We start from the raw sequence: 18,908 nt of genomic DNA on the forward strand, positions 1-18,908 counted from the left end.
GATAGTCAAAAAGTAAGCAATTGATTGAAAACAAAAAATAATAGAAAACTTTATTGCTTTGCTTAGAAATGAGAAAAAACGTTTCTGTATATTCAATTATTAATAATTAATTAAATAAGTAATTAATAAAGTTAGTAATTATGGATTTTAAATTAGCAATTAGTAAGCAATTAAATGCACTTATTCATTTTTCTCAGCTGTTGAGGCTCTATACTAACTTTTTTGCGGTAAAAAACGACGTAATATCTTTGATACGATAATCGACAAGTGATAATCTATCATATATCTACATGTACTGATTTCAATTATAAAGAAAGACGACAGAGGTCGTCATGTTCGCATGGTCGCGTGCGATACAAAGAGGTTATTTATTTAATATTTCTTATTAAATACAATTTTGTCTTCTTCCAACTATTTACATATAATACGTATATATATATATATACACGCAGAAAGGATATAACATGGCGCAAGATGAAACGAACAAGAAATCATTGGTAAACATAAATGTATACATTTTCAATATAGTATTTCTATCCTTTGTAATACAATAATAACGTATAATCTGTTAATTAGAATTGGGAACCAACGTTTGAATTATCAGATTATGCAATGGAGGATTATCGCAAATGTGTAGGAGAATTGGTAAGGCCTGATGCATATGGGTTTCTATTTGGTACTTTTACCGGATCATGTTTAACATACATGATGAAACCGTTAAAAATGGTTACTTTAATTTTTCCTATTTTCGGAGGCTTATACGGAACTTTGATAACACATTATTTTGGCAGTAGAGACTGTTTTTTACAAGCCTTACAGTCTGACAAAAATTCATCTAAGTTTATTGCCACGCCTAGGTTTGTTACAATTCTTTCTTTCAAGTTTCTAAGTTATCGTCTAATGCTATAAGTTTCCTCTAAAATACGTTCTTTTTATAATCAATCGTTTAAGGGAGCATAAATCTTCTCAACTAGAAGAACCATTTGAACTGAAAAGAGGATCTCAAATGGATATAGAAACTTTTCAACAAATAGGTCAGCAAGAAGATTTTCCTTCTATTAATGCTGGTACGTAGACGATTCTCATTTTTATCAAAATTATTTCAATGATTTCTAAAGTATGTATATTTTAAGCTGAATATCAACCAAGTGCCAATGTCGATGAACCAGAAAAGGAAATGTCCAAAGGGATAACTTATGATGAGTTACGACAGAAAAATAGAGATAGTTATCGACCGGGGCAAATAAAACTAATAAGACAAAGAGTACAACGGTAAATAGTGTATGCAATAATTTTCCATGTATCATAGATTAACGCATAAATTATATTTTGTAGACCAGTTGACTCGAGCGAAAATCAGTCTTCGCAAAGCCAAGACATTAAGTCAGGTTTCAACGAAGAATCTGATCTTTTCCCCTTACGGAATAGTACTGGGAAAAACAAAACTAAATACGGAGACATATGGGATTGAATGAATGAAAATAGCGGAAACATTTTTTCCTCTGTATATGTGCATGCGAATAATATATAAAAATATTTAAGTAACACTTAATTTGTGTTAATTGTGAATTATGATGAAATGTGAATATTATGTAGATAATTAATAGTCTGGTTTATATACAGAATATTGCTAATTTCGGTTTTTTTTTCTTTTCTGCTCTTGACAATTATAATGGTGAATTTTTTTTATATTCAATTCCCCAATTATATAAAATGCAAATGATTGAATATACATCTATATGCAAATCTAAATACCATTTTTCCATAAGAGCAGTTTTTCTATGACGTGCGATTCAACGCTATGAGCGTAATTAGATGACTGTTCTCTATTAATTATGCTGTCATCATATCTTCGCCTTGACATACCCAGAACTTTGATTCTCTGTCATAAGAGAATTGCCGACGAGTTCGTTCCCTGTAGTTAACATAAGTTTAACGACAATCGGCTTACAGTATTCTTTTAGCAACGCAACCCTCAACGCATTTGCATTTAGTACTATGCATACGTTGATTCATATTCTAGTCAGAGTGAACTCATCTCGATGATTTAACGCGATTTAAAAATCTTTCTACGAGTACACCTAGTCTCGGAAATCATTTGAAATCGTTCCTTTGCTAATATCGCCTATTAAAGATACAAATAAACCTTATTTCGAATCGATTAAATCAAAATATCGATATTTACTATTAAAGTCAGTAGTTTCGTCTGTTAAAATTTACTTTTTCTTCCCGTGATGTACGTAAATAATAGGGGAAGAGGAAAAAAGAGAAAGAGAAAGATGCTCTTAGCATTTGAGAGACGTACAAAATGGCGGACGTTTTTCTATTTGTTTTAGTGGTAGAAATAGCGCATGATCGTGATCGTTGATGCATAGGCATGCTGCTGGAACTGATGACGGATAGTTAGAGGGATATAATAAACCGACACTCAGAAACTATACTTTACTATTCGTTCAAACATACGTAGCGCGCATGATTTTTCTTCGTGCTTAGCCATTATCTTCATTTGCATTCGATCTTGCGTCTTTTTTTCATTTTTAACGCTTTGTCTATTGATCAAAGGTATTCGATTAAGTCAACGTTGTTTGAAATATTTCAAAGAATTAATATAAATAATCAAATATAAGATTAACGTACATGTATCTATATAGCAAGTATCTCGAGCATTAAATTGTCAAGACGATTTTTAAAAATCATTCTTTGTATTTTATAAATATAAAATTCATTATTAATATATTTTATAATAAACTTTTTACTTTTATTACGATTTTTATTTTATGCGAAAACGGATAGAAAAACCTGGAAGTTCGCGTTGACGTTTACGATCATCGTTTCGTAACTTTTGAAACGTTTGTTAGAAAAACAGTGTTTGTATATACACATATAGCTTTGAAATTGTACGAGTAATCAATAATAGTAAAATTCGATCGAATTAAAGAAAAGTTTTTTTGCACATAGGTATTATGTTTTTAGGAGGGCGTTTAACGTAGAGTTACACAGCTTTTTCCCTGCTATTACATCGCGAGTAGCACGCGACGTTAGAGAGAAGAACGTAGCGAGGGACGCGGGACGCAGCATTTGGACGCAAAGCCAGCCATTGGCTATCCGAACCGACCAATGGGCGACTACTTCCATTCATAAGTTGCGAGCCTTCCGTAGTCGTAGTGGGGGATTCCCCTTATTATCAGACTTAAAAATACGATATTACAGAGTCACTTTTGATAGGAACAAGAAAGATAAAGAAATAAGCTTTAGGAGAGAAGAAGAGAGAGAGAACAGCTTTCTTCCAAATCATTTCTCTTTTCTCGCGATTTTTCTATTTCTACCCTCGACTAATTGCAAAAAAAAACTTTGTTTTTTCTTGCCCAAATGATACTGTTTATTTCTCATTTATTACTTGTTATGTAAGAAATAAATATCTATCGATGACACACTATAACGCATTCTTTCATTTTCTTGCACGAAAATATGTAAATAAGTTTTCCACATAATACCGAGGCAGATAAAGAGGTTAATTGTCAAGAATGATAATTTGAAGATAATTAGGGTAAAGCGAGCCGCGCGAACGTGTTGGTTTGGTCGCGCAAAAGAGGGACCCTTTCGGCGTGTTGCTACGATTCACGTGTTTATTTTAAATGATCACGTGTAGAAAGGGGAGTCACGCAGGTGCAGGTCATGTGAAATATTTGCACTTTGTCGTAATTTGCGTAACCCGATGCATATATAATAAATCCGTGGTGGTAAAGCGCCAGGATAGAAAATCGTTTCACAATCTAAAGAGAAAGGGAATCTCTGGGAATGTGGGAGGGGAGACGCGCTCGCGGAGATGTTTGCGGCTGCACAACGTTAACAAGAGAACTAACTACGCACACATATACATTTCAGTATATACTTGCATATCTATATATATATATATATAATATAGGTATTAGTTGGTTTTTGAAGTAAAACGAAATAAAAAATCTATGAGAACAAGTCGAAACGAAGTACTCGTGTTACAAGTTGTTCTCGCTAAAATCACGCATTTTAAAGTACATTTGGATATTTTTAAACGATTAAGTCAAATATGGACTAACAATAAGCATCGCAATGGTGTTTTTCTATTTTTCTTTTTGTTTTTTATCGAAACGTTATTCTGATTATATATTAGGCATTTTTTTAATTGAATTTTCAAATCATTAGTATATTTTCTAATTCGTGTTTCGAATTCTAAAGACAATTAATCAAACTATTTTATAAGATGTTTTACATTTCGATAAAAAATAAACGACGAAGGTACCCTTTCTTTATTTTGTTTGTTTTTTTCCATTCCAATGTAAGAAGAAGATTTGAAAGATGACCCATATTTTCCGTGGGCGATCGATTCGCCGTCATACCGAATAAAACTAGATCTCGACTAATCCGCTATCTACAGATATCGTGATAGAAAAATACTTACGGTTATTTACGATCCAACATATACGGAGCGATTCGTACGAGTAATTCGTTAAAAGTAGATATCTTACTTATCGCTATCTTTGCTTCTCTTTTAATAAGTCCTCGCGTAAACACCTTCTACATATATTGCACTCATTATTTTCTGCGCAGAACTATTTTTTATTAAAACGAACATATCTTAGTCGATCATTCTTCTATATCTACATAATATTATTTTATTGTAATTTAGCTTTACTGAAATCTTAATAAAATCTTTCTTCCAATCTAAACCATACGGAATGCATTTCGATCGATTTTCCATTTCGTTGAATCGCGATCGGATTGGAAGAGAAAGTGGGGTGAATAAAGGATTATCGAATGGAATAGAGAAGAGAAGAGGGGTGGGAGGGAGTGAGTGAGTGATACAAAGAGGGGAGAAAGAAGAGGAAGGGATGATAGAAGTGTGCCAAAGATCGGTGGTAGGATCCTCTCAATCGATCTCATCAATAATCGTGCTTTCGAGGAGATACCGAGCTGCCTTCTTCGTTGTACGACCCATTCAAGTGGGGGTGTGCGAAGGTGGGGGTACAGTGAGAGGTTCCAGCGTGCGTACTACACAGAAATAAATACGTATCGCGACATAAGGAAAGACAAAGTTTTACTAACAAAAATCAACGTTGACTTTGAAAACCAATGAGAGGATGTATTTAACGCGTTTATTCGTAATCGAGTTCGAATAGACGAATAATAAGAATGAGGGGGGCCATTAATGCGATAAGAAAAAGAAAACGAGAAAATATAAAGAGAGTTTAATCAATATTTACAAACTCGTGCCAAAGAGAGAGAGAGAGAAAGAGAGAAGGAAGGAGGAGGGAGGGAGAAATAGAAAGAGAAGATCGTACGATACTTTTTTTTCAATACTAGTTGAAAGAGGGGGAGGGAGGCGTGCTTGATGGCCGCCGCCTAGCTAGACTCAGTGCGCCGTTCGATCGGTCGCGCCCGGGGCGTGAGCCGGTTGAGAACGAGAGGGTGGGAGGTAAAAGAGAGCGAGAGCGAGAACGAGAGAGAGAGAGCGAGAGAGCGAGAGAGAGATCGCGAAGAACCCGGTTCAGAGTGGAGGGCTGCGTTCGCCGGGCAGTTACTCCGGAACCGTTGCCTTGACGACACGCATATCCACGCATGCGCGTATGCGCGAGAAGTGGGTGCACATTGGAGTCCTCATCATCCTTCTCGTTGTTTGAGAAAAAAGAGAGACGGACAGAAAGAGCACGCGAATCACGCTTCAACATTTTTTTTTATCCTCCAATAGGAATTGCCAGCGCCAAGCATCGTTGATAATTTATGCCAGTTCTCTCGCATTATACTTTTTTCTCTTTACCTCTCTCTCTCTCTCTCTCTCTCTTTCTATTTCTTCTTTTTAGTTTAGTCCTCCTCCTGGTTAAGATAGGACACGTTGACATCATTGAAAAACGTCGAGTCGATCTCGTTTCGGAATTTTATTTGATTTTATTAAATAGTCCAGGATTCATTATTTCCCGTCCATATGGCACAGTTGTCCCTGGAAATTAGCATCGTCCTCTTACTAGTTTTCATTTTTTGCAAGATCTCTTAAATGAGTTAAACGTAAACAAAGGAATGTAATGGGAAAGGAGAAAGATTGAAAAGGTTGGAAAGGGGAGAGCGATAGTTGGGAGAGAAGAGTGTTAACGAGAGAAAGCCCTGGAGGAGCCAACGCCTCGAACTTTTCGATGATCCTCGTTATCGTCGTCGTCATAGAACATTATCAAAAGTACGGTTGCTCGGTTGAAGGATGATCGCAACCTTGAAAGAACATTGCTCGTAGCTGGAGATCTTGGTCTCTCTCTCTCTCTCTCTCTCTCTCTCTCTCTCTCTCTCTCCGTTTAGTGTGGGCAGCAGAGAGGAGCGCGCGTCGAGGTGGTCCGAGCGAGTCGAAGGAGAGAGGCGTGCCCCAGTGCCGTTCGAACGTCCGATGTCGTCGCACGAGGACGCCGCGAATACCAGGAGAGGAAGAGCCGAGAGTACGCGTGCCGTCGCCGAGCACGAGCAGGCATCTTCTTCGTCTTCGATTTCGTCGTCGTCGTCGTCGCCGCCGCCGTTGCCACCACCTTTGCCGTTGCCGTTGTCATTGTGGTCGTGGCCGTTGTCGTCGTCGTCGTCGTCGTCGTCGTCGTCGTCGTCGTCGTCGTCGTCGTCATCGTCGTCGTCGTCGTCGTCGCCGCCGTCGTCGCCGTCGTCGTGGCCGCCATCGTCGTCGTCGTCGTCGTCGTCGTCGTCGTCGTTGAAGAAACGTTACCGAAAGATATTCTCGTTGATTCCTCGGACAAACTCAGATGTCTTCTTTTCTTCGTAGCACCACCTGCCGCTCTGTGCTTTCGCGTGGTTGCATCGACAGCGGCAGGTCCTCTTATCGACTCTCTCCTTTTCTTCCTCTTCCCATCCCTCTTCGATATTTTCTTATCCAGCTCGAAACGGACGACTCTCTTTTCTCGAAGAAAGTTTCCAAGGGACTTGTCGCTCGGTGGTATTGCTCCATCGCGATCATGTGTACCGATAAAAAGAGAAGGAAAATTATTCGGCCCGCTGCTTCTTTACGGAAAAGTCTAATCTCTTCGCGGAGTTTTCATCGAATCGTTCGCGAGTGATAAACTCTTTGAGATCGAGTAAAAAGAAAGAGGGGAGAGACGGGAGAGGGTAAGGGAAATAGATCTAATCCAAAGACGGTTTTGTATACCGGTTGAAAGTTACAACCCAAAGTTATTAGAGTTCGCGGACTATAGTATATGATTGATGGTGAGGATATTTAGGAGGAATAAGTTGGTGTGAAAAGTAAAAGAAAAAGAAGAAGAAGAAGAAGAAGAGAAAGATCGAAGGTGACTTGGTGTTTCTCAGATTGGATGGTTCCGCGAGGGTTAAGCATCGAGAGGTCGACTTGGGAGCAACCAGAGCCGGAACAGCAACGTTTCTACGATTCTCCGCCACCACGGATGGACGTGAGCGTGTGCTGTTTACCCGCCAGTGCCGGCTCGGGGGCCCAGCACTCTCATCCGGCGAGTTTGCCGTCCGGTGGACAGTCGACGATCCAGGCACCTTATCAGTATGCCGATCAGATAGTACCGGATCGGGGTCAACCCGACGGACTCGCGGTACTCGGCTGTACCGGACAGAACAACTGGCAACAGATCTCAAACTCGTCCACCGTCGCGGCTGGTGTCACTGCGACGACCACAGCTTATATCGATTATTCTTGGCTGCAGATGCAGGTGAGCGGCCTATCCAATTTTATTAATACCCTTTATCTTTACGTCTACAAATTTTCTCATCAATTTCCTTAGTCTTTTTCCCTCTCGAAAAAAAAACACGTTTCGCGATAGATAACTCTTTGAAGTTTAACAGACAAAATTAATGTAACTCGTAATCCGATAGAAACTAATTTACATTTTTAGGGGTTGTCAAGTATCGTTTCGTTAATTATCAACTTGTAATTGTACGCAGAGATATAAAAAAAACGTTAGATTCTGATATTAGAAAGATATTTTACGGAAGATAGTTTTTTTATTTCGAGCAGGTTATCGGTAGGGTTATCAGTAGGTTATCGATTTCTACGAAACGTTAGATCGTAAGATAATAGACTCGAAGTAATAATACCCATTACTATTATCTCGGCTCGAATGACTCTTCCTCTCTTTCTCTTTCTCTTTCTCCCCTTGTAGACGTGCCGGCATAAAGCTACGCTGTTGACAGGGTAAATATCCTTTGATACGCCGTCTGTCTGGCACACGCGCCACGTACCTTACGTGGTACCTACGCCTTTCCACCTTACCAACGATCTCTTCTTGGAAAGCACCTTCTCCCCCAGCCTTTCCAAATCTTTTTACAAGCTTTCCTTCTTCGATCGAATTATCATCTCAAAGTATAATACGTTTTTTTTCCTATTTATTATTTACATACCAACCACATCGTTTTAAAATATGTCGACAAACTTCCAATCGATCCGATTTTCTTAACTTATTGTTCGAAAAAATATAAGAAAAGGTTTTTTTGTCGGATAGTTTTATCAGACGGAGTCGAAGTTAATCTGTCGTTGCGATAAGAATAGCACGGTCGAGTTTACAACGCATTTCAGGATACCTTTAGCGAACACGATAATTGTATTTACGAAATGATGAAATTCTCTGTTGTTATACATCTTCGACAAGATACGAATATATCTTTGTAATTATAGATGGAATTATGTTTAATAAGTATTTACAGAGTAATATAAACAGTTTATTATTTTGCGTAAACAATTACGATCATCGATTTGAAAATTTACGATCTGCATATTTTTTTTAAATTATATTTCTCTATCGTAGAATAAAATTTTGTTCGAGTTAATTAATATCGATATTCTTTAGCCATTTTCCAAAGGTTTCAAATTATTAGAAAATAATTCGTACCGATTGTAATTCCTATTAATACGTAGTTACAACTTTAACGATCTCGATAATCGTTTCTCGCGAGAGATAATCGATTCTAAACTAATCTTCGAATAGTTAATATTCTCCTAGATCTATTGTACGTATAAATCGGTAATAATAATTAGCCATTAACCCGTAAACGCAATCCGAATGCATTGTGACGCGCGTGTAAGATAATAAGCGGACGGAAATCCACGATTATTGTGCCCGAGGCAGAAAGGGCACCCAAACGCCAAAGGAACACCGGACGAACCATTTCCACGGTTCACCGCCCTTCGTTTCAGAACTGCGTATGATTACCGGTGCCAACGATTATTTTCCTTGCTACAGGGACCATGGGGACGAACGTAATTAGCATTAGATGTGAAACGAGTTGGCAGCTTGGGAATAATACGTTGAAAAGTCAAAAGATTTTTTTTCCTGTCCAAGGGCCCCCCTTATCCAAGGACAACGAACGAACGATTTATTTATTTTTTTTTTCATATTTTCTTTCTTTTCGGATTGTATTTTAAACAAAACAATACGTTAAGATTTCGAACAATCTTGTCATACACCTCGGATGCAACAAGATTGTTTATCGTTGTATCGTGTTTGATCGTTGTGCGATCGTTGTGCGAGATTCAAGGCATTCTAGTGTTTTTCTTGAAAAAAAAAAACAAGAAATAAAAAAAGGAAAAACCAACACGGCAAATGGACGTCGATAAGGATTAAAAGTTTATTGACGCATAAATTACGCTTTATCTCGGAACGAACAAATTGCGATCTCTGTGTGATGATATTGTGTAGGTAAACAAGTAAGCTAGCGCACGTACGTGCATGCGTGTGAAACGTGAGAAACTGTAACGGTGTGATATCATTGCGTACGCATGTATAAATGGTAATGCACCGGTCCGATCATTTGAATCATCCGATTGCATTTTACGCTACCGTAGCAACGTGATCGTCGTTAATAAACTGTATCTTGTGTCTTGTCTTTTTTAACGAGAAGGATAATCAATGTAGGAAGCATTCAATCTCGATCTCTCGAGGATCGAAGTTATCGTCTACGAGGAGAGTTTTCATCGTAAATCCAAATTATAAATCAATAATCACTAAATCAGTAAAGAAATAGTAGGAAGAAAGAAAAATGTCCGAAGTGCATCTGCGTGTTTATCTCGTCCTCGTTTCGCAACCGAGCTATATTTTATTCATTTTTATTTTATTATTAGATTCGAGAATCCACGCCTATTTCCATACGCAATATACTCGTTTAAGTTGTCTTATGTTACTTTGGTATTACGGTATTTTAAATGTTTTCTTTTTTTTTTTTTTTGTATAAGTCGCGTATTTATTCGCGCAAATCCGTTTGAACGAGTATTTGTAACCGATAGGAATAATATTCATCAGACGATTCAAAATTATTTGATTGATATTCGACACGTACAATATATTGTAGTTTCTATCTAAAATAGATGTATGCTAGAGAAAATCATGATTTTTTTGCAATAGGAATGTACGTGACGTTCTTTTATAATTGAACGTAAATATTTCTCTGATATTCTCTAGATTCTTTCTCGAGTCATAAAGAGATTAAAATAACGTTATCATAAGCGTACGCGTCGCGAATGATTAAATTTCTTCGTGTAAAAACCTGTATTCGTCTATCGACTAAAGAAATTTATTAGATTTTTTCATTTTACATAATCCAAACCAGAGATATCGTGCTCGCATACGGCCGGACACCTTTTTCTGGAGGACCTTCAGGAGATCGTCTGCAAGAGTAGTACAATATTATATTTTTGAAATCGGACAACGGGGTCTTAAAGTTTAAGAAATTTCCTATAAATACATGTTTTTTATATAAATGTTGAATAAAAGGTCTTTCCACACAAAAATTCTTGAGAAAACGTGTTTTTCGTGCGCTCGCAACTAGATATAACCCCTTAAAATAGAAAAATAAACTAGCTTATCACTTTTTTTCTTTCTATTTTCGTTGAACGTTTAATTGGAAGACCGATTCGAGATCGAGGGAAAATATTAGGTTGGCGCGTATGAAATGTCGGATTTTTAAGTGAATATTTAAAACTGCATATCTTTTTTCAAAAGCAATAAGATAGGTGCAGCAAAATTTCATATTTTTATTCACTTAAAAAAATTGGGTTAGTAACTATGAGAATAAGTTTAATCGATCCAGCTTATTTCGTTTGGTTAATTAGCGCGGTATCCACTTATTTATTTTTTTCACCATGCCAATTTCAGAAAGGTGTCGCAATATCGTTGTACGATCAATTTTCATTCCGGTCGGAAGTTCCCTAGTAGATAAAGTTGAATTCGTTTCTAAATATCATTTTTCACGGATGTTTTGAATCTTAGACGCGGTTCGTTTCGAAGGGAAAATTCACGAGACCGAAGTTTTTCAAAACAACGATGCACTTTTCGATCGTTACCACCAGTATTCTTCATAACATCTAAACGATGTTACGTGAAAAAAATAAAAAAAATAACAAAAATCAGGGAGGAGACAAACGTTGACGTGTAAGAAAAATCCGACATTTCATATGCACCAACCTACCATTTTTGAGAAAATCTGTTTTGTTGAAAAATGTGACTCTGGCTGTATCGACGGTACGATTATAAACAATGTTACGTGAAGAAAATAAAAAATAAAAAAATAACAAAAATCAGGGAGGAGACAAACGTTGACGTGTAAGAAAAATCCGACATTTCATATGCACCAATCTAACATTTTTGAGAAAATCTGTTTTGTCGAAAAATGTGACTCTGGTTGTGTCGATGGTACGATTATAAACGATGTTACGTGAAAAAAATAAAAAAAATAACAAAAATCAGGGAGGAGACAAACGTTCAAGTGTAAGAAAAATCCGACATTTCATATGCACCAACCTAACATTTTTGAGAAAATCTGTTTTGTCGAAAAATGTGACTCTGGCTGTGTCGACGGTACGATTATAAACGATGTTACGAGAAAAAAATAAAAGAATAACGAAAACAGGGAGGAGACAAACGTTGACGTGTAAGAAAAATCCGACATTTCATATGCACCAACCTAACATTTTTGAGAAAATCTGTTTTGTCGAAAAATGTGACTCTGGCTGTGTCGACGGTACGATTATAAACGATGTTACGTGAAAAAAATAAAAGAATAACAAAAATCAGGGAGGAGACAAACGTTGACGTGTAAGAAAAATCCGACATTTCATATGCACCAACCTAACATTTTTGAGAAAATCTGTTTTGTTGAAAAATGTGACTCTGGCTGTGTCGACGGTACAACTATAAACGATGTTACGTCAAAAATAAAAAAAATAACGAAAACAGGGAGGAGACAAACGTTGACGTGTAAGAAAAATTCGACATTTCATATGCACCAACCTAACATTTTTGAGAAAATCTGTTTTGTTGAAAAATGTGACTCTGGCTGCGTCGACGGTACGATTATAAACAATTTTACGTCAAAAATAAACAAAATAACGAAAACAGGGAGGAGACAAATGTTGACGTGTAAGAAAAATCCGACATTTCATATGCACCAACCTAACATTTTTGAGAAAATCTGTTTTGTTGAAAAATGTGACTCTGGCTGTATCGACGGTACGATTATAAACGATGTTACGTCAAAAATAAAAAAAATAACGAAAACAGGGAGGAGACAAACGTTGACGTGTAAGAAAAATCCGACATTTCATATGCACCAAGCTAATACTTTGGAAGAGAGCGCCCGGGGAAGTATAAGTATCGAATCGAAGATCGACCCAAAGGTGTATGCGCACGCGACTCGTATTACCTGGGATAGATCGAGTCGGCGCACTCGCAGTGACTCACGTCGAATCGTGGACGAGTGGGTGTGCAGTTACTTACGTTGCATACGTTCAATGTACAGGGCCGCCGCATTGGATATCAACAATAGGGTTCTTGTGTCTCTAAAAAGAAAAGAAAAGAAACGACGTCGAAGCGAGAGAACGAAAGAGAGAGAGAGAGAGGAAAGCAAAGAAAGTCTCGTTGCTTTCTCTCGATTTTCACGTTTCACTCTCCTCCGTTCGACGGTTAACCGGAGAATCTTACATGGTCGTTAACGGACCTAACGAGACACGCACGTTGGCCTTAAAAATAAATCTGGAATGTTTAACGAGCATTTAAATTTGCCGTCATCTCGATCACGTTGGCCACCTAAAACACATAGTCGTCTCGTCTCTTCTTTTAGATTTATAGAAGATTTTTCAAAGAGATTATTTCATCTAAAACTAAATCCCATAGTTTTTTCTGCGCAAGTTTCAAGATTTATCCGGCTATGCGAAAGTGCATACGTATAAGTGCACTTGCGACATACTCGTAAAGAACGGTGCGCGCAAGTTGCCGTGGCTATCTATTCCTGTGCTTAAACGTATAGGTGGTGTTACCTACGCATAATCGCGAAGGAAATCTAACGTTTAGCGATATTCAAGCAGAGTAACGCCTCGTAGAATATCAACGCCGACGCGTAAGCAAAATCCTCTTTGATCGTTCCCTCGATTCGTTTTTTTACGAGATTTTTCTTCTCCTATCGAGTGTGGGGGAGGGTGGAAGGGAGAGGGGGATAACGTGGCACCTTCCCGCGTTAATGTTTGTATCGATCGATGAAGAGAAATAATACCGATGGAAATTGAGATGTCGACGATAAAAGAGGACGAGAATCCATAAAACGAATCCTTTTTTTTGAAGTTATACTTCTTTTGGCGCGTTGGGGAAAATGTGATGGGAGTGTGATTTTTTTCCGAGCGACACCACGAAGAAGTTTGTCGGCATTTTTACGAAGCGCGGCAAAGTGATTTCAAATTTACAGCATGAAGTTGTCTTCTTCTTCTTCCTCTTTTTTTTCTCAAACGAGTCACCCATCCAAGTACTAATCGTACTCAGAGCTGCTTGACTTAAAATGATCGAGCGGGAAGTAGTTCTATCACCGCGCCATGACAGTTGACGCATAAAATATTTCGATATATCTTCCTTATTTAGTGTAGACCGATTGAAAATATGTTTCCTTTCTTTTTTTTTGTTAAATAAATAAATAATAATAATTAGTTGCTTATGTTCTCATACTTCCAATCCAATATTTTTTGAAGTTATTTTTGAGGTTATATTCGTTTCGGTACGCCAAAGAAGTATAACTTCTTACGTGCGTATATAAGTACACACTCCAGTTTTTTTTTTTTTTTCATAATATGGCGTTGTTATTACAAAGTAGAATGAGAAGAGGAAAGGAAAATGTTAGAAGTTAGCTAGGTGGTAAATAACGACGATTAATATTTACGACGAACAGTCATATTAATACTTATCGAGTTTCTTTCGATCTCTCTTCTAGTTTTATCTCCATTTTCCTTTTTTGTTATTATATTAAAATAAGTACGCTAGTCTCTAAGAAGGAATGAAGAGAAAAATATAGACGAGAATATCGACGCAACAACGGCGCTTTATTTTTTCTAATGTTTATCAAATGTTTAGCAGTTTATTATTCAATATGCATTCTTTTGATTTGTGCAGATAGTGAAAAAGATCGACGTCATCGAATCAAATGTGGCATTAAAATGCATAAACACCTTCCTATGTATAATATGGATATATATTAGATAAATATTTGCATAAGTCATAACGCATAACGTGATATTTTTTGCTTTACACGTGCTCTTTTTTTTTTTTTTCTATTACTCACCGTTGATATATATAAATATTAGTGAAGTGTGCATTTAGAGCAACAATTAAATATAATCATTTTAGTCATTTATAATGATCTTAGATGTTAGGTAAGTTTGTTTGTTTTTTTTTTCTTTTTTTACTTTGATAAATAAATAAAAAGTATTATAAAATTGCTTACACTTCGTAAGTCGCATTTAGATCGATAAATCATGGAAGAAAATACGCGTGGGAGTAATGAGGGGGAAAACAAAGGCTAGAAAAAATTGTTTAAAATAAAAAGGGACAATCGTCCGTCGTGGGTTAGAAAAAAAGATATAAAAAAAAGAGAGAGAGAATGCGTTTATGTAACGATACGTGCAAACGAGTCGAAGCAGCGTTGGCACATCGATGCAACCCCAGAGGTCCCTCTACTTAGGCCAGCTCTCGCTACTCTTTAGTACGAGTAGATACACCAAACCAATGTTACGGACAATTTACTCGCGAAATTAGTTACAAAACGTTCGACCTATCTACCCATCAGCCACTTCCTCTTCCTCCACGATAAATAGATGGACGCGGAGCCATTAAATGCTGAGAGTGGAGGAAGAGTTATTGTTCACGGATTGCCATAATAGATACGAAATATGTAAGCATCCTATACACCGAGAGATATCACTTACGTACGAATAGGATATAAATAGATGTATCAATAGTATATCGGTAATTCGACAATAGCAATTCTTTGTCTACGAGAGAGAGAGGGAGAGATCTACGAAGATCTACTCATTTCTTTTTCAACCTAGTCATCTTTAATTTCATTTGACGATTGAATCGTTCGATGGAAGCAAGAACGGGTAACGAAGGAGACGTCGTTTCGACACCAAACTTCCTTTATCGAGACAAGACAAAATTATCGACAAAAATTCCGCTTCATCGTAATTCGACTCGAGGTCGTCCTACTCATTTTTTTTCGGCAATTTTATTTCGGTCAGGAAGACAATATAGCGCGAGAAAAAATATCTTTGATAAATAAATTATGTTATCACTCGTCGCGCTATTTTTTTGGATTATTTTATACTCGTTCCTAATTTTTCCTACATTATACGTAAATACTGTTTACCTAATATCGAAAAGTACAAAAATACAAATATAATAATCGATGCATATAAAAGTGCATACCACCAAATATCTCAAACCTTATATCAGTCTGAAAATTTCTCGTAAAGGTAGCTGTTTGCTTGGTAATGTAATGCTGATTTTCAAATTTCACTTTGCCCTGTCCTCTCTCTCTCTTTTTTTGGTCTTCTAATCGTTGTTGAATTTTCGGACACGCAATGTATTCGAGACTTTCTCATGGCCGTTATTAAACATTATTCGGTGGTTAACAAGAGTCACGGCTCGGGATCGCCAGGAAACAGATATGATGCGCGTCACGGAGCGTGAAAAGCTTGTACGCACCCACCGATTTATGAACTGCTCAACGTACGCAAGCACACGTGTTTGCCTGCCACGTATGCGTGTGGGGCTCCTCGACGTTTCAATCTTCTTTCTTTTTCCCTTTTCTTTTTTTTCTTTCCCCTTCTATTCATATAGGGACCGATCTTATTTTATTTTTTTCTTTAAATCGCGATTAGAGTTAAGAGACTAGACTTGAAAGTAATCACCGGTCGTTTAACGATAGCATAATCTTAATGGTTTGCCTTCGATCTAGGACGCTTCGATAATTTACCGGGATTCGTTAAAGTAATTGCATTATAAAGTTGTTATTGGAAATGAAGTAACTTTGTTTTTTTTTATTATATTTCTTTCCCCATAACTAACGGAATATTCGTAAAAGTTAAAGAAAGAAAGTAAAGTAGTTAAAGATAGAAACCAAAAAATGTCTCGTGAGATAACAAATGATCAAAATTTACTAGTAACAAAATTTACTAGTAACAAATTTAGTAACAAAATTTACTAGTAACAAATTTAGTAACAAAATTTACTCGTGAAAATATGTACGTGTGAATGAAATAATACGAAATGAATAATACCTAATAAGATTTGATGCAAAAAAAAAAACCTTACTAAACATTATCCCTATCTAGTATCTAATTACGATTTGATCATAATTTTCCATCTATTCTCGAATAGAAGACGGTTAGTTTTAACGATCAAACGATCTTCATTTTTGTAAATCACTAAATCGCATAAACGTTCGATCCCGAGTATCGTATTTCTCCCGCGTTTAGATATAATTTCTAAGTCACGAGAGAGAGTTCAAGAACTTCTCTCTCTCTCTCTTTCTTTTTCTTTCTTTTTTTACTTCTCTACACTTTCCCACGAAATTCCATGTAACTGATAACGGCTTAACGGATTCCCATCGTTCGCCGATACCGCTCGATTCTATATTTATCGACTTTGAAGAAGGAATGCGTTGAAGTTAGTAAGAGACATCATCGCGGATGAGAATTATCTACGCTCGCGTCGCATAACTCCAATGAAATGTTTTTACACTTCGTGTTTTACACTTCTTTCTTTCTTTCTCTTTACGCATTTATGAACCCGCATTTTTTTTTCCTTTTCACACAAGAACTATGACAGATCGTTCATCATTTTCATAACGATTCGTATCCAACAAGTATATTCTCTCCAATTGTACCATCATAAATTAAACTAATGGAAAAAATCATTTATATATCTTTGGAAAATAAACTTCCTCTGTTTCTTTTTTTACTTTTATCTTCGATCGAAACGTTTAACATTTTTCTTCGTATAAAATAATTCATTAAAATCGTGCAAGGATTGTAAAAAACTACTTTATTAATTAGACTTTAATAGATATTAAATATTTGATTACTCAAGATAAAAATAAAGTAAACATATGATCGATCTTGTTTGATTGTATGACTATAATAACATCGTACGCGTGATAAATCATATTTTCATTTTACCTCGATAAACGATCATTTCTATAAGAATAGAAAAAAACGATGAAAAAGGATAAAAAAAAGAAAAAAGAAAGAAAAAAAAACACCAAGGAAGAGTAGGATTATTGATCTCTTCCGCGAAAGTACTATCACCTTCCTCTATCTCGAGCGTATCAAAAGCGAATAGATAGACGGAAGGTCAAAAGTCGATAATGGCGGATGCAGCATTCGAGAAAGACGCGTATCCGTCGGCCAGCAACTTCTTCTTCTTCTTCTTCTTCTTCTTCTTCCTTGATCTTCGCAAAAGAGTCGACGAGTTGGTGGCAGAATGAGAGGTAAAGCGGTGTGGTCGGTGGTGATGTTGGTGGTGATGGTGGTGGTGGTGGTGTTGGTGGTGTAGTGGAACCCACTATTGCTGCTGCTGCTGCTGCTGCATTTACTGCCCACCACAGGGCACGTGGAAAAGGAATATAAACTCTGTCGAGTCCGTTATTCGTTCGACATACGCTCGCCATTCAGTCTTTAGAAATTGCGTGAAACGATACCTGTCTTTCCCCCTCCCTCCCTCCCTCTCTTTATTCACAACTCTCAAAATGAGCCGAGCCGATAATTAACTTCTTAACCGGTAGAATCTCTTTACCTTCGAATAAACACCTTTTCCATTCATCTCCTCGTTATTTCGAATTTTACGATATTTCTCTTACTTTTGGAAATATACTAAGTTAATATATACAAAAAAAATTAATAAAAATATATAAAAATATACAAAAAAAAGAAGAAGAAAATTTTTATATACTTTTTTTTTATAAAAAAATATTTAAATATAAATATATAAAAATATAAATATAAATAATAATAATATATTTATTTATATATATATATATATAAATAATAACTTAATATTATAATTAATTAAATAAATTTCTAATATTATATATAAATAATAAAAATAAATATAAATATATAATATAATAAATAAATAATAATAAATATAATAAATATATAAATTTTGTATCAAAAAAAATATACAAAGAGTTATGTATATTTGTTTGCAAATAAGAAAATGAAGAAAATGAAAGGATATTTTTCAGTTCTTATATATAATATCCGAGATATTTGAGATCAATTTCACGCATCGTCCTGTTTGACTGTAGATAAGGAAAAGATGGTAATCATCGAGGATGATAGAAATAGTTTAGGAAAAAGTCGACGTCAAAAAACTAATAAATAAGAACAACAATAACGAGAGAGAGAGAGAGAGAGTGGAATGAAATTTTTTCTTTCCCAACGATTTGTTACTTTATTCGAAAACATCTTATCGTTTATTTATACAGCTAGTTTAACTTAATAGAAAATCAATTGATTTAACAATAAAATCGAAAAGAAAGAATAATCAATGAAACGAGCTAGTAAAAGGTGTGTGTGCACTTAACCTTTTTCTTTCTAACGTAATTGACGT

At 36.2% G+C, this 18,908-nt stretch overlaps 2 protein-coding genes across 4 annotated transcripts in view; both read left to right on the forward strand.

Annotated features, from left to right (window-relative positions):
• The first annotated feature begins 324 nt into the window (after positions 1–324).
• Positions 325–1,634, forward strand: LOC122525879. 2 transcript variants are annotated; one of them, XM_043648887.1, is made up of 6 exons: positions 475–497; positions 577–645; positions 755–857; positions 952–1,067; positions 1,134–1,272; positions 1,336–1,634. In XM_043648887.1, exons 2-6 carry the CDS (start codon positions 630–632, stop codon positions 1,469–1,471), a joined length of 510 nt encoding a protein of 169 aa, XP_043504822.1. In that variant the 5' UTR covers positions 475–497; positions 577–629; the 3' UTR covers positions 1,472–1,634. The 2 variants fall into 2 exon arrangements, with proteins under 2 accessions (XP_043504821.1, XP_043504822.1); XM_043648886.1 differs by having other exon boundaries at positions 325–497; positions 577–857.
• A 5,063-nt stretch (positions 1,635–6,697) lies between these two features.
• The window catches only part of LOC122525881 (putative uncharacterized protein DDB_G0277255), a 55,142-nt gene continuing 42,931 nt past the window's right edge, over positions 6,698–18,908 (forward strand). For both annotated transcript variants that reach the window (XM_043648895.1, XM_043648896.1), the window contains exon 1: positions 6,698–7,697. In XM_043648895.1, the coding sequence (XP_043504830.1) occupies positions 7,332–7,697 (366 nt within the window). In that variant the 5' untranslated portion in view covers positions 6,698–7,331. The remainder of the gene's footprint in view (positions 7,698–18,908) is intronic.

Source organism: Polistes fuscatus, unplaced genomic scaffold, assembly GCF_010416935.1.
Source record: "Polistes fuscatus isolate 324 unplaced genomic scaffold, CU_Pfus_HIC Scaffold10, whole genome shotgun sequence".
Taxonomy (NCBI): domain Eukaryota; kingdom Metazoa; phylum Arthropoda; class Insecta; order Hymenoptera; family Vespidae; genus Polistes; species Polistes fuscatus.

Excerpts from the sequence above, each read along its gene's own strand:
- LOC122525879 (XM_043648886.1), top strand. The coding sequence starts at position 465 with ATGGCGCAAGATGAAACGAACAAGAAATCATTG. Across the intron at positions 498-576 it reads AAACGAACAAGAAATCATTG|AATTGGGAACCAACGTTTGA; the intron begins GTAAACATAAAT and ends TCTGTTAATTAG. Across the intron at positions 1,068-1,133 it reads TTTTCCTTCTATTAATGCTG|CTGAATATCAACCAAGTGCC; the intron begins GTACGTAGACGA and ends GTATATTTTAAG.